The sequence below is a fragment of the Octodon degus genome, unplaced genomic scaffold, assembly GCF_000260255.1.
Source record: "Octodon degus isolate 3935 unplaced genomic scaffold, OctDeg1.0 scaffold00009, whole genome shotgun sequence".
Lineage (NCBI taxonomy): Eukaryota > Metazoa > Chordata > Mammalia > Rodentia > Octodontidae > Octodon > Octodon degus.
Window position 1 is genome coordinate 15602828 of NW_004524585.1, and position 15715 is coordinate 15618542.

The 15715-nt window shown below is 33.4% G+C and overlaps 1 protein-coding gene across 8 annotated transcripts in view; it reads right to left on the minus strand.

Annotated features, from left to right (window-relative positions):
• The window catches only part of Fer (FER tyrosine kinase), a 485925-nt gene that overhangs the window by 251920 nt on the left and 218290 nt on the right, over positions 1-15715 (minus strand). For 6 of the 8 annotated variants that reach the window (XM_004625405.2, XM_023708326.1, XM_023708308.1 and 3 more), the window contains one exon: positions 10844-11047. The exons of 1 other annotated variant lie outside the window; for it this stretch is intronic. In XM_004625405.2, the coding sequence (XP_004625462.1) occupies positions 10844-11047 (204 nt within the window). The remainder of the gene's footprint in view (positions 1-10843; positions 11048-15715) is intronic. One more of the 8 variants, XM_023708333.1, reaches the window with a different exon arrangement.

Sequence of the window (15715 nt, forward strand, 5' to 3'; positions counted from 1 at the left end):
ATTTTATTAAAAACTAATAATTATTTGTGAATAGCTTACTTATCCTGAAAGGTATTCTTATATCAAATGAATTAAGAATTGACATATAAAAGACATGTAGAAGTGTAACGTAATGAGTAATAAAAATGACCACAGTTAAGTTTAGCTAAATATTGGGCTTCATCCCTTGTCCTCCCTTCAGTCTAACAGCAGTTACAGCCATCATTCATGAATTATTTAAGAATACGATCACAAAAACAGTGAATGCTCCTGGGGAGTCCACTTAACAGACAGGTAGGCACATAAAAACATGCAGTGTGTCCTCATGCACCCTATTCACCTAATCTGGCACTGGGCAACTTCCGACCCTTTCCCAAAATCGAATGATCACAAAAGGTAAATGATTTGCCTCAATTTAGGAAACCAAGGCAATCGTGATAGCACAATTAAAAACTCAGGAAAAAGGTTTACCAGAACTGCTTAAGAAAGTGGCAAGATCTGTGGGATATGTGTGCTTCAAGGGAGGGAAAGTGTTTTCCGCGGGTAATAACAGCAATGTGTCTGTTGCTATAATACACATTTTAGATATTCACTATATTTTTAGATCACACACTCAACTTACTCCCTCCTTAGAACCTGCTATTTGCCGCTTAATTCCTCAGCAGCTATGAATTATAGCTTCCTTACTGTCTTTCAGTCTTTTATCAAATTTCACTTTTCAGTTAAGATTTACCATGGTCACCCAACACAATACTCAAAATCCCTCTTCTCATTGCAACTGATTTTTTTATGTTTTTACTTCATTGACTCTTTTCTGTAGTATATACCACTATCAACACAGAGACTTTTTTTTACCTCTGTTTCTATTTGTCTTATCTTTTTTCATTGTCTTCGCCCCTCTACCCCTGCCAGAATGCAAGCTCCCTAGGTAATCAATTTATTCGTTTGCTTTGTTCAGTGAAGTATCCCCACGGTCCACAATTTCGTGTGGCACATATTCCCTGTATCAATATACATAAATGAATGTATGAAACACAGTACATAAAATGTGTCTGTGAACTTAAGCAAGAAAATCAGAAATGGACACTCATACAGTCAAAACACTGACCTATAATATTTAGTAAATATTAATTTTAATGAGATGAAGTTCACACACAATGAAATTTGAAATTGGCCACTGTGGTCATGCTCTATGTAAAGATCTAAAACACCTCCACAACTAGAGGACTACTGAATAAAATAGTGGAGATTGTTAGCTTCCATTTCTTACTATAAAGATATATCTAATTTTTAATTTAATTATTTTTAAACAGCTCCTCTGATCAGTGAAGCTCTGAGAGTCCTAAAACCACCCAAAACTGAGTAACTCATTTTATTAAAGATATACTGCAATGAACCTAAAAAAGGTATCAAGTTGATCTAAACAACCTTTCAGAACATCAAGAATATAACATTTTCCAAAATTATTATGGATTTCTTTATACATTTGCAAGGCAAAATGTAACATTTCTTCTAACATAGCTAATCTCCAAGCAGGAGTGATGTGTGTGTGTGTGTGTGTGTGTGTGTGTGTGTATTTCAATGTTCTATATTTCTTTAAGAATAATAGAAAGAACTCAAACTTAAAAAAAAAAAAAAAAGTCCCATGCTGCCCAGGGCTAGTCTGGAACTCCTACACTCAACCAATCCCCCTACTAGGCATCCTCAGACTAAGCTTAAAGTTATAGGCAAACTTTTAACTAAGAGACCTCTTTTATAAATGCATGTTGGTATCACAAGTTTCCTCAAATTTCTACACAAATCATTTTGCTGACTGTATTACATTTTTTAAACCTCATGTACTATGTCATTAAATAAAAAAAAATAAATACAAAATACATGCAACACAATTTTTAGAAAACAGAAAGAGCATAGGTGCATATGATTAAGTATAACCATAAATCTGACTTACACTGAGCCCTTCAAGAGACATTATTATAAATCATAGATTCTATAATACATAATTTTGCAGGAACCATGTATTACTTTGTTTTCAAAACACTTACTGTTTCTAAAACTGGTTTCTGAGTTATCCCTGAACTACTTACAAATCAGTCATGCAAACAAATTGAAAACATAAAAATCGGAATCAGATTTTACAATTATGTACATTGCCAGATAAATTATTATGTGAGGAAGCCAGACAAAACTGAGTAAGTACACAAAACAAGAAGATTCAATGAATATATGTTGAAATAATACACTTGAGTAGAGCTCCTGAAAAAAAAAATCAATAACCATAGTTCAGAGTAATAAGTAGAAAACACTCCTTTTTTGGTAAGTATATAAAATTAAAAATAAGCACAAATGGAATGTTGATAATTATAAATAATTAAAACCAGTACACAAGAATGCTAAGCTATTTGGAGAATCACATCAGGAAGTTTGGTATGGCTTGCCTAGTTTACTTCCAGTGATTCTTCAGATTTAACTGTCTCATGCTACACAGCCCTAATCTCTGTTGAAAGAATTATTAATGACTGAATTTTCCTTTACTACAATTTGCAATTACATAAAGTACTGCTACAATTTGCAATTACATAAAGTATGTATGATTCATGAATGGCTGTGAGCCTCCTCCACAGACTATAAGCTCCACTATTACATCCTTGGACCTTAAATGGTATTCACTCAATTAGCAATTCCTCAAAAATAATATTAATATGTTTTGGGATGGCTTTGTTTTACTGTTAAGAAGGAAATCGACATCTCAATTTGTATGCCAAAGGCATAGAAAATCATGCAACACTTTCAAATTGACTCCAACTAGTTCCTGAATTCCCTTCAGTATTTAAATGGTTAATTGTAGAATGGAATAAAATAATTCTAAGCATGCAAAGATAAGGCCACACACTAGATGAATCTTCATGTACAAATATGTTGGGAAATAGGTTTTTGCAAATGGGAAGAGGTCCAAGAGTCAGAGGGAGAGAAAAGGGAAGGGAAAAGGAGAAAAATAATTAAGATAATGTACATGTGCCAACTGCCGTGACAAAAGGAATCATGATGCACTGCAAACATGAACTAAAATAATTTTTTTCTTTCTTTTTTTTTATTGTATTTAGTACAAGGTCTATAGGGCCTCACGACACAGTTAGGACTTGTAGTGATCCTCCTGTTTTCAGCCTCCCAAGTGCTGGGATTACAGGCAAGCGCCACCACCCTCAGTCTCAATCTTGGTCTCAGTGCGCCCCGAAGGCATAGCATGCCGTGGATCGAATCTGTCTGCTGAGTCTGTCTAAACAGGTACTTTAGTCTGTGGAGCTATCTGGCCGGCTCCTAAAATGATATTTTTTAAAGCATTGGATTTTATTCTTTTAGCTGTCACAGCTACATTCCTACCAACTTTTTTTTCTATTTTCTAGTTGCAGACAGAGTCTTACTAAATTGCTAAATTATCCAGGTTGGGCTTGAATTTGCAATTCTAACTCAGTCTCTCACAGGACTAGGACTACAAGTGTGCATCCCCACAAAGAGCCCATTACAAAAAAAGTGAATGTGCACCAGATTTATAGTTATGGTTACACACTGTACGATAGACTGCCCAGTTACCTGTAATGATGGTTTGCCAAGCTTGTGTGGCTGTTTGAAGACTATTTTTACAGTCTAAATCTTGAGCTGGAGCTAAGTCTACATAAAGCATATGATGTCTGTACTGTTTGTAAATGCTGACAAAACAAAACCATATCTTTTGCTTTTTGTTGTATAACTTTTCTTTATACTTATACTAATTGTAGATAGTCTGCAAATGTAGGTGGAGTTGGCATACTTTTTGATGATACTGCTTTCGTTTGAATAGCTTATAATATACTGTTTAAACAGTATATCATACTAAATCACTATTAAACTTGTTCTCAGAAGAGTATTACATTTTGTTAATAAAATGCTGTTTGCAAATTAAAAAAAAATGTTAAGAGTTCTAATAACTCCCTTAAGACCAATACCATGAATTAACAAGGTACTTCAAAGAGTCTAGAATTATGGCAGCAAAATAAAGTAAATCTATCTGCTGCATTCGTAGACTAAATCATCATTTCAAAATAAATATAACACATGACAGATAACAAACAAGCATCTACTGAATAAAGTGTTGACTTAATAGACTGAGCTACATAATTTCTTTTGATTTATTTTTTGATTGCCCCATTATCCTCATATATTATGAGTTGTAATGTGATCCTTTGGTTCATGAATAAATACATTGGGTAGTAATCAACTTAGAGTAATTAGAAGACACATTGCCTTAAGCTTTATTTTTTCTAATAGTGCTTATATTAAAATTCCTCTTTTCAAAATATTTTGAAATATATAATTCATTACTATTAATTATATTCACTATTCTGTGTACAGAACATCAAAACTATTCCCTCCAATAAAAAAATATTATAGCACTGATGCACCTCTCTTCCTCTTCCCTGTTATCCTCTGGCCTCTAGGAACCAACACCTTCATCTCAACTTTAATGGAATTACTTTATTTAAATCCAGTTAAGAATAAGATCAGTACTCTAGTTTCTGTGTCTGATTTCATGTAATGTAATGTCTTTCAGATAACACATGTTGTCACAAATGGCAGGATTTCCTGCTTTATTACAGTTGAACAGTACTCCATAGCTAACACATACTTTTGCTTTACTCATACACCTAAGGATGGACACTATGTGATGGCAATTATGAACATGGACATGCAGTTGTCTTTTTCTGCAGCATATGGAATTCATTTCCTTAGCTGCATATGCAGCATTGAAATTGCTGGATCCTGTAATAGTTATATGGTTCACATTCTAATGAATCTCCATACTCTTCTCTGTAAAAGCTGTACTAATTTACATTACCTCCAATAGTTTGTAAGTTTTCCTTTTTCTTTGTTCTTTCATCAACTCATCTATTCGTTGTCTTGTTGATAATAATCGTTCTCATTAGGTGAGGTAGTACCTCATTCTTACTTTTATCTGCAGTTCTGATTGGTGATGTTGAGTATTTTTTTATGTCTATGACATGTATTATACTTTGCAAATATTTTCTCAGATCCATTAGGTCGTGGTTTCTCTCTCTCTTTTTTTTTCCTTCTTTCTTCCCCCGAAGCTTCTGATTTCACATTTTTTTTTGTTTCCTGTGCCTTTTAAGTCATATTCAAAAACCAACTACATGTCTATATGCTGAAGAATTTCTTCTGCTTCCTTCTAGTAGTTTGATAATTTCAGGGCTTAAATCGTGTGCATATTTGTAGCTAGTAAAAGATCGAAGTCTAGTTTAATTCTTCTGAGTGTGGATATCCAATTTTCTCAGTCTGTATTGAAAACAATTTTTCCCCACTGTATATTCTTAACTCCTGTGTCAAAAATCATCTAACTGCAATGCATGAGGTTATTTCTGAGCTCCCTATAATCTGGGCTCCTACCAATTGCACTGGTTTATGTACTTTTTAAAAAACGTCATTACCCACATTGTTTTGATTACTATGTGGTAGCTTTATAGTGTACCTTTAAGTCTGGTTGTGTGATGTTTCCAGCTTTTACTCATTTTGCTCAAGATTTGTTTAGCTACAGTGCTTCTAGGCTTCCATTCAATTTTGAAATTATTATTATTATTATTATTATTAGACTAGGTAAAGAAGGACACTGATACTTTGATGGGGAATGTGTTAACTCTGTAGATCATTTTTTGGTACTACAAACTTTGGTAATATTGATTCTTCCAATTCATGACATGGGATCTTTCCATTTATCTGTGTCTTTTTTATTTTATTTCATTTATTTATTTATTTAGGACAGGGTGTATAGAGTCTCATTGTGTAGATTGGACTCTTAGTGATCCTCCTGCTTACAGCCTCCCAAGTGCTGGGATTACAGGCATGCAGCACCACACCAGTCTCAGCTGCCCTCTCAGCATGCCCCGGGGCAGGGCCTGCAGATCAGGCCTGGGGATCTAACTCCCCACCCCTGCATCTGCCTAAGCAGGTGCTTTAATCCACTGCACTATTTGGCCAGTCCTTATTTGTATCTTTTTAAATTTATTTCATCAATGTTTTATAGCTTTCACAGTAGAGACTGTTCTTTCACCTCCTTGTTAGAATTGTTCTTAGGCTTGTCTGTAGTTACTGTAAGTGGAATGTGTTGTTTTATTTGCACTGTTTTTCTGATGAATAAAGTTGAGCATATTTTTATGTGCACACTGGCCATTTACCTAGGTTCTTTGTGAATATGCCTATTCATATCACAGTGCTGGATTACAGGTGTGCACCACCATGCCTGGACTAGGTCCCCGGCTCAGCGCACCCGGTATGGAGCCAGTGTGGCATTTGGTGCCTTGGTCCCTGCGCTTGCCTGAACAGGCACTTAGTCGCTGAGCTATCTTGCCAGCCTTGTTGAAAAGTTTTGAATCCCATGTTCGTCAGGGATGGTGGTCTACACAAGTGGAACCTTGGTTCATGAACATAATTCATTTTATGATTCTGGGGAAGATGGGCACATTCATGTTTGTGCAGGGAAGATGGCTGGAGTCATACAATTGATCAAATGCAAAGCGGATAAATAGAAGTAATATTTTACCTACAGCTTCGGCTCCAGAACCAAACTGTTCACAAACCAATGTATTTGCAAATGGCAGTGTAAGCCAAGGTATTAGTGTATCTCTATCTGGTAGTATTATCAGCATAATGCTAACCTTCCAGAATGCATTTGGAAGGGCTCTTTCCCTTTCAATTTTTTTAATAGTTTCAGGAAAAAAAGTATTAGTTTTTCTTTAAATTGTTTGGTAGATTTCTGTTGTGAAGCCATTAGGCAAGAGGCTTTTCTTTATGGAAGAAACTCAATAATCTATCTTTACTAATAAAATACTTTAGTAATAGTCATTTTACCAAAAGTAATTACTTACTACTGACCCAATCTGATCACTCATTTTTGATCTGCCAAGTTTTCTATTCCTTTGTGATTCGCTTTTGGCAGTCTGCATTTGTCCAGGAATTTGTCCATTTCTTCTTCTACTACTTGTTTCATGTTTTTATAGTTCTTTGAGATACATCATCAAGTTTTCACTTTAAATATTTCTACTTATTTGATGCAGACATTTATTGCTATGAACTCTGCTCTTAAAACTACTTTGTTTATATCCCATAAGTATTGATTTTTTTTCATTTACATTCATCTCAAGAAACTTAAATTTGTCTTTTAAGTTCTTCAATATCCTGTTGATTGTTCAGAAACTTAATTTTCATATAATTACACTATTTCAAATTTTCCTTGTTTTAGTGATTTCCAGTTCTATTTCATTGTTGTCAGAAAAGTACCTTAATTATTTTTATATTTTTCTTTAAATTTGTTATGACTCATTTTGTGGCATAATATATGATCTGTCCTGGACACCGGTTATGTGAAGAAAGAAGAATGTGTATAACTCTGTAGCTGTTAAATGAAATGTTCTATAAATGCTTGTCAAGCTCGTTTGGTCTAGAGCATGGCTTAAATACTAAGTTTATTTGTTCACTTTCTATTTGAATGACCTGTCAACTGATTAAATGGGATGGTACATTCTCCTATTATTCTGCTATAAATTCATTTCTTTACTATCCCCACTAATGTTAAAAAAAATCTACTAATGTTTGTTTTATACATGTAATAAGCTAATTAATTTCACATTTTAATTACCACTTCTACATTTGTGTTCCTCTATTTACTGCTCCATATTCTGAGGATGGTGTAACATAATATAATATAAGATGCACAAGAAACTTCCTGAATGAATTAACAATTCTATTACATGGAGGATTTTTTTCTCCAAAGTTGAATTTAGAATTTGTATTATTTTGTCATTTTTAATTCACCACCATATGTTAATGTAGACTTCCTGGCTCATTTAATCAAGTCTAATTTTACACCTTTGCTTTTTCTTTTCTACAATTTCTACTACTGTATAATTTCTGGGTTTTAAGCTCACTCAGAAGACAAGACATATACTTTTCAGTTTCACCTCCTTCTGTTGCATAACAAGAGACTTGCCAAAAATGAGTCTTCAGGAAATGAGTTTTACATAAACAAATTAGAGAAACATAAATTTGTACTTTCCTATTAATATATCCTATGAATAACATTAAAAGTTTTTCTGGGTACCTAATATTTTATCATATAATTTTTTTCTCATTTATGAAAGCAAAAATATTATAGTCTTTATCAAATAGTATAAGGTTTTTGAATTTCTAGAAAAATCTATCAATACTTATGACACAAAATATGCAACTTTAGCTATAAACGCTGAATGTGGTTTTACAGTAAGCACCAAAAGCAAGCTGATAACTATATAACTGGCCAAAAACAGATACTCTCATTAGAGTAGTACAAACACAAAACTTGAAAGTGTCTGTGTAGATCCTCATCAATTATAATCTTCATAAACACAAACAGCTTCATACCAGGGGAAAAGTAGCTTTCATACCTATATAAAAATAAAGCTCTAAAAGAACTGCCATTCAGACTCTAGCTGACAACAACAATGTTGGCAAAACATCCTTGGAAGTGTCTTGAACCTAAACATATGAATTCTAAAATATTATTTTTACTATTTCAATTTCACAAATAGAAATAAAAATTTTTTACATTAAACCTTATTTCTTACAAAGAATATCTGTATTTTTGTCAAAGTTATCAAACAATTAAAGAATGTCTAATAATAGCACAGCACTTCTCATACTTGCAAGGCATGTATTCACTGATTTGAGTCTCATAAAAGTTCTATAGGATATTATACTTACTACTTCCTAAACCACAGAATATGTAAAAGTTTAGGGTTCAAAATGAAACACAACTTTTCAAACTCCGAGTTCAATATTCTTTTTTTTTTTTTTGTGGGGGGGTACTGGGGATTGAACTCAGGACCCTGTACTTGTCAGGCAAGTGCTTATTCTACTGAGCTATCTCCCTGACCCTAAAATTCATTATTACTTTATGTCCTATTCCCTTAGGATACCTGTCACCTCATTTGTACATCTTTTATAATCTAAAACTGGATTATGAACTCCTCCATCAGAATATGATAGGACCTCATCAAATCTATGAGTGCTTTCCTTTAATAGAGATGTCTACAGAAAGAACCCAAAATCTTCAACTTCAACTGTCGTATTTAAAATTCTAATAATAAAAACAAGTGATGATTTCCAAGTTGACTTTTTCTGCCTCCAAGAAACTTTTTTTCTTTTTGTACTTAGTACATGGTCTAGAGGGTCTCACTATGCAGATGAGACTCATAGTGATCCTCCTGTTTTCAGCCTCCCAAGAACTGGGATTACAGGTGCGCACAATCAACTCAGTTTCTACTGCCATTTCAGCGTGCCCCAGGGGTGGGGACAGCATGGTGCACTATGCTGGGGATCGAACCCCCTTCCCTGCTTAAGCAGGAACTTTAATCTACAGAGCTATCTGGCCCAGTCTAAGAATATTAATTTAGATTTCTATAGTTACATTATAAATTAGAAGTAGAAAGAAGACAAGTATTTTAAACTTAATGTGTGATATATTTCAAAAATGGAACCACAGGTTTAAAAATAGAAGGAAATATTCATATAAATTATAGTTGACTAGTTTACACTTTGAGCTTTCCTTCTGTACTGCCCACATGGTGCACGGGATGGGTTATCTGTGGGCACAATTTAAAGGTACATATAAATAAGAGTTTTTCGAGGAAATAATGACCAATATAGCATATAGAAATAGGAGAGTTTCTCAAACAATAAATTACATGTATGAAAGGTAGCAAATATGATTATAAAGTAGAGGTCTAAATACTATAATAGTTAACAAAATGGACTTTTACCTTTTAATCCACTTAAATAGTATTCATTTTCATTTAGCTACAAGTACTAGACGTGAATGTACTAAATGCTACTGTATAATATTCTTTCAAATGGGCAATGTTATGGTATGTGAATTTTACCTAAAAAGCATATATACATTAAGTACATGTTTATTTTTGTTACTGATATATGTATAAATGCTACTAAATTTTTTTTTAAAAATGCCTCTGTTACTCATCTAGCAATCATGATTCAATCTTTCTCTAAAACTATTAGTACCATGTTCATCTCTGGAAACAAATTAAAATGCTGTGGACATCCATCCTGAAAATATGCACATGATGTGAAATGAGGGAAATAAAAGATGATAGAGAGGGTCATCAATTCCTTCAAATGCCATAAACTTCCCATTAAAAATGTCTCAATTAGTAAAAGGAAGTATTTTGAATTTGTTCTGCATCTGGTTAATATTCTATAAAGAAAACATAGCAAATAGAATATAATTTCAATACTCAATAGTCAAAAATAATTTAGTATTAGAACAATGTGAATAGATTTTTTAAGTCTTTGCCAAAAAGAAAAAAGTCCTCAATAAATCATAATATTAATTCAAACACTATTGTTCTACATATAAATGAACTTTATCACTTTTTAATAAAATATTCCATAAAATGTCTTGTACCATTTTGAAAGCACTTCAAGAGACATTCTCTAAAGTATATATCATATAACTTTAAATTTCCCTAGAAAAAAATCCACATTTTCATTTTTTACTTAAAATACCTTTACTGTTCCATATATTTCAAATACTGATGTATTTAAGTTATGAATTATAATCTATTTTAATTTAAAGTACATATTTCCTTATTTGGCTTAACATACTAGTCAATTTTAAAGCATTATATTCACGTAACTCCCAAACAATGTGGGAGTAAACTTTAAGTGCTGCAGTCATTTATCATAAATCATTCATCATGACATTATAATTAATACTACAATGAACTACATGAAAATATACTTAAAAGCTAAACTGGAAACGTACATGAACAAATTGTATGATAAAGTGTCTCCTTTGTCCATCAGAATATACAGAAAGGACATATTCACCAGGTTTCCCATGACTCTCTCGCACCAAGAAGTCTCCTTGTTGTTTTAACAGCTCTTGGGCTTCTATTCTGGGAATCGCACCATGGTACCAGTCATGCTCCGCCAGGGGCTTCTCACTCATGGCAATCATGTCCGAGTACTGAACAAATAGTTGTTACAAAGTAAATTAGAGAAAATAATGGGTTTTTCTGGGTAAAAGTCATAACAATTATAAATACTTGTTACATAAGTTCCTCTTTATCTTTTACCAATTAAAAACTGTATAAAAATCTGAAAATTTCATCATTTTTCAAAGAAAGTATCTTCTAGGGCACTTAGTACTGACGAATGACAAAAATATGTTTCCTTCAAAACTCTGTTACTTCCTCTATCATATACAGGTACACACAATATTACCACTTAAGAGTTATTATTATAGTTTTTTATCATATCACAAAATTAATCTATACATTAACATTTATAAACCAGATAGATTACAAAGTAAAAGGAGTACAATTGGAGAAATTTATCATAAATGTAACTTTATTTAAAGTTACATAAAGTAACTTTATTTCTTTCCTGGAATAATCAATTGATTACATAAGCTGTGAACTGTCCAGTTTCACATGTTCCATGAGCGCCAACTCAGGTTCATATTCTACCTCACTGAATTTTTCTCACTTATCTGACTTCACTAACCATTATCTCTGTCACATGGCTGCTCCTGCTCCTGCACAGCAATGGTAGATAAAGTCTTGAAGAAATATCACTGAAAATCACTAGGGTTAATTATAAGTGATGAAAACATAAAAAAAGAAATTAGCTGTTATTTTAAGAGGTCAAATGTTAACATCAAATAGCAGAGATAGTCAAGAACTGAGTGTATTTCCTCAAAATTTTTCTAACTAATAGTAGATGTAATCCTAATTTTTGGATTACAAATAAAAAATTTTATCAATGTATTTTATTTACCCACAGGAACTAAACTAATTCAGATGGTAAAAGTACTTGATAATTCAGTTATAAAAATGTGGAGCATCTCCTAAGATTCTCAAGATATAATATGCATAATGCCTAACTGAAGAGTAATTTATAAATTAAGAAGTCAGGATTACTAACAAATAGCATAGTTGGAATTTGAAATGTCTCCCAGTGGCCTAAGTGTCATGAGTCTTGAGTGTGTAGCTCTACTTGGGGGTGGTAAAACTTTAGGAGGCAGGACACAGTAGAAAAAAGTTAGCTTAGTGGGTGTGTCCTTAGAGAGGATACCAGGATCCTAAGGCTTTTCCAGTCTCTGCCTCTCGCTTACATAAGATGAGCTGCTACTCTACCAAGTACTTGCACCATGATGCACCAAAGACCCCAAAGCAATAGAGCCAAGTGACCATGAACTGAAAACTGAAATGATGTGACAAAACAAGCATTTTCTCCTTATAAGTTGTTCCTCTCAGTTATTTTGTCACAGTAACAGAAAGCTGACCAATACAATAAATAAAGGTCAAGTATTCACAAATGAGATATTACAGGCTAATATTATGAAGTCCACATAGGACAAAAGTACAACTCTACACAGAACTCTATGAAGAACAACACAGATATTTATCTGTAGTAAATTAGAATTAGTTTTGAACCCGGTCTTCGGTGTATTGTGCCACTGAAGAGACACAAAGTTTATTGCTCCAAGGACCATTACACATTAGGCAAAATTTTTCCTATTGGTTAAAAAAATGCAAAGTCCTAGACAGACCTTAATAAGAGTATAGACTTTTATTTTTACTTCTTCCACTTCTGACATTTTCTCACTTAAAAAAAATACATCATATACATGTTTATGAAATATTTCATAAATAAGCCTTTTCCTTTCAGTATTATGATGAATGATTCAAATAAATTTTAACATTCTCAAAATAGTTTGAAACAACAAACTGCATAATGAAGCAGCCACAAGTAAAAAAAGTAAAAGGATATTGCTTTTAAAAACAAATGCACAAAAAAAAAAAAAAAAAACAAATGCACAGGGGGCTGGGGATGTGGCTCAGTGATAGAGCTCCTGTCTTTCATGCACAAAGCCCTGGGTTTTTCCCAGCACCAAAATACATACATACATACATACACACATACACATTCATAATTCATTCAAAATTAACTTATTTCTATACTGAAGCTCATAGCTTTTAATTCTTAAAGAAGGTAGTCAAAATAATCAAATATTTCTTTTCTAAATTTTATCACAGGACACCAATTCATAGTAGATACAAAACTCTTTACTATAATAGAAATATTTCCAAGTCTTCCAATGGCAAATGTGCTTGACTATAAAAATTCATGATAACATTTTTTTAAATTTTTATTTATTTATTTATATTTTGTGTGTGTGTGTGTGTGTGTGTGTGTGTGTGTGTGGCCTGCTCAGCCCACCTGGGGGTGAAGCTTGCTGGCATGTGGTGCTGGGGGATTGAACCATGGTCCCTGTGCTTTGCCAAGCTTTTTCCAAGTAGGTGCTTTAGACCACTGAGCCATCTCTCCAGCCCCATGATAACATATTGTGTCAAAAAGAACTACATAACAAGAAAGCATCATAGACAAGCAAGGATGTCATATGCTTTCTTTAATAGCCAACCTATCCTTCCAAACCTGCATTTATTTAGAACCAGAGGAGTTTAGAACTTGGAGAATTCATTAAGTCTAAAAGATGTCAGAACAAAAAAAAATAAATAAATAAAAAAAATAAAGATCAGCTGACTCTCAAGAAACAAATATTTTAAGATGATAAACGTATTTAGAGGGAAAAAAAATCTTGAAAAGGTCTAAGTTTTTTTGGGGGGGATTGTTTTTTAAAAGGTGGGAAGGGACCACTAATGCTGTCATTGAGATTAATCCAGGTGTACAGGTTTATTACTTCATGGGGACAATCACAGATGGGATGCTCAGATAACTTTTTTCTCTATCCCCTAGACAATATTGTGAAATTTAGTTTGAATTATTATGAATATATGTCTGTACACACATTTTGTAACACACATACCTGTGGAAAAATCACACTCTCTATCCTGTTTGTTTGTTTGTTTGTTTGTTTTAATTTTACTGAGAAAGAAGTAGCAATGAGACAATTTCACAAGAGGTTAGTAGGACAGTTACAATAATAAATACATTGCATATTGTTGTCTTTGTAGTAGTTATTCATAGTACAAGATACAGACATGATATCTTGTCTAAACACTATTAGTTCAAAACTTTCTTCTCACTGAACTAAGAGAAAGTAGCTGTATATTTATGCTATTTGTATATACAGATATATAAATTGTTTTTCATTAAAAAATGGTCCTTCATCTATCCTGGTTCTAGCAGACCTTTAAAAGACTCCTCTGGAAGCAGCCAAATGTGATCTACTTGAAATCTTAATAAAAATTTGTATAGTTGATAATAAAAGAATATAAAATGTACGATCAACAAAATCCAATATTAACAGAGTTTACCATAGCATTAAAAATAAAAGAAATAGGGAGCCAGGGAGATGGCTCAGTGGAATAAGCGCTTCCTTGGCAAGCACAAGGGCCTGAGTTCAATCCCTGGTTCTGAAAAATAAATAAATAAATGAATGAATAAATAAATAAATAAATAAATATTCCAACTTTATTAATTTCATCAGGGAAAGATTTTCTATTAATATATGTTTACAAAAGATGATAAAAATTACAATCATCTTGGGAACTTGGTAAATATCCACAGCACATCTTGATCACTTTTCTCCCCCCCCACCACTCTTACCTCTTCCTCCTTCCTCAGATCCTCTCCCATCTCCACAGCACCTACCAGTTTCCTACAATCTCTCTTTTAATAATGCTCTTTACATAATTTGTATTTTGAGATTCAAACATTAAAGAAACTATGAGCTGGGCATAGTGTCACACACTTGTAATCCCAGCACTCAGGAGGTTGAGGCAGGAGGATCACTGCAAGTCCAAGATGAGCCTGAGCTACAAAGTGAGCTCAAGGCCAGTCTGAACTGCATAGTCAGACCCTATCTCAAAAAACAGAGCAGGAGAAAGAGGAAGAAGAATAGGAGGGAGAGGAGGAGGAGGAGTAGGAGCGGGAGGAGGAAGAGAAAGAGAAGTAGCAGAAGAGGAAGAGGAAAGGGAAGGGGAAGGAGAAGCAAGAGGAGGAGGAGGAGGAGAAAGAGGAGGAGGAGGAGGAGGAGGAAGAGGAGGAGGAAGAAGAGTCCTTGAGGAGGACGAGAAAAAGAAGAAGACAAGGACAAGGCTGCTGTGATATCTAACCTTCTATGTCTGATGTATTTCACTTTACATTATGGTCTCAAAGTACATTTCTTTCCAACAAAGGACTCAAATTTTTCTTTCTTTCTGGTTGAGTATTAGTCTATTGTGTATATACAGCACGTTAGCTTTATTCATCTGTTGATAGGCCTATATGCTGCTTCCATAATTTAGCTGTTGTGAACTGTGCCACTATAAACATGGGTATGCATGTATCAATATAATATGATGAGTTTCATTCTTTGGGGAAGATACCCAGAATAAGTATAGCAGGCTCATATGGAAATTTTATTTTTAGTTTTTTAAGGAATCTCCATACTGATTTCCACAATGGTGTATTAACATACATTCCCAACAACAATGCAGAAGGGTTCATTTTTTCAGTTGGGAAAGTTTTTTTTTTTTTTTTTCCCCTGGGAATAAGTTATCTAATATTTTATTTTATTTTATTTTTTCCATAATTTTATTGAGAGACAAATAGCAATGAGACAGTTTCAAATCTAATTGGTAGGATAGTTTCAATAATTAACACATTGCATACTCTCTTCCTAGTG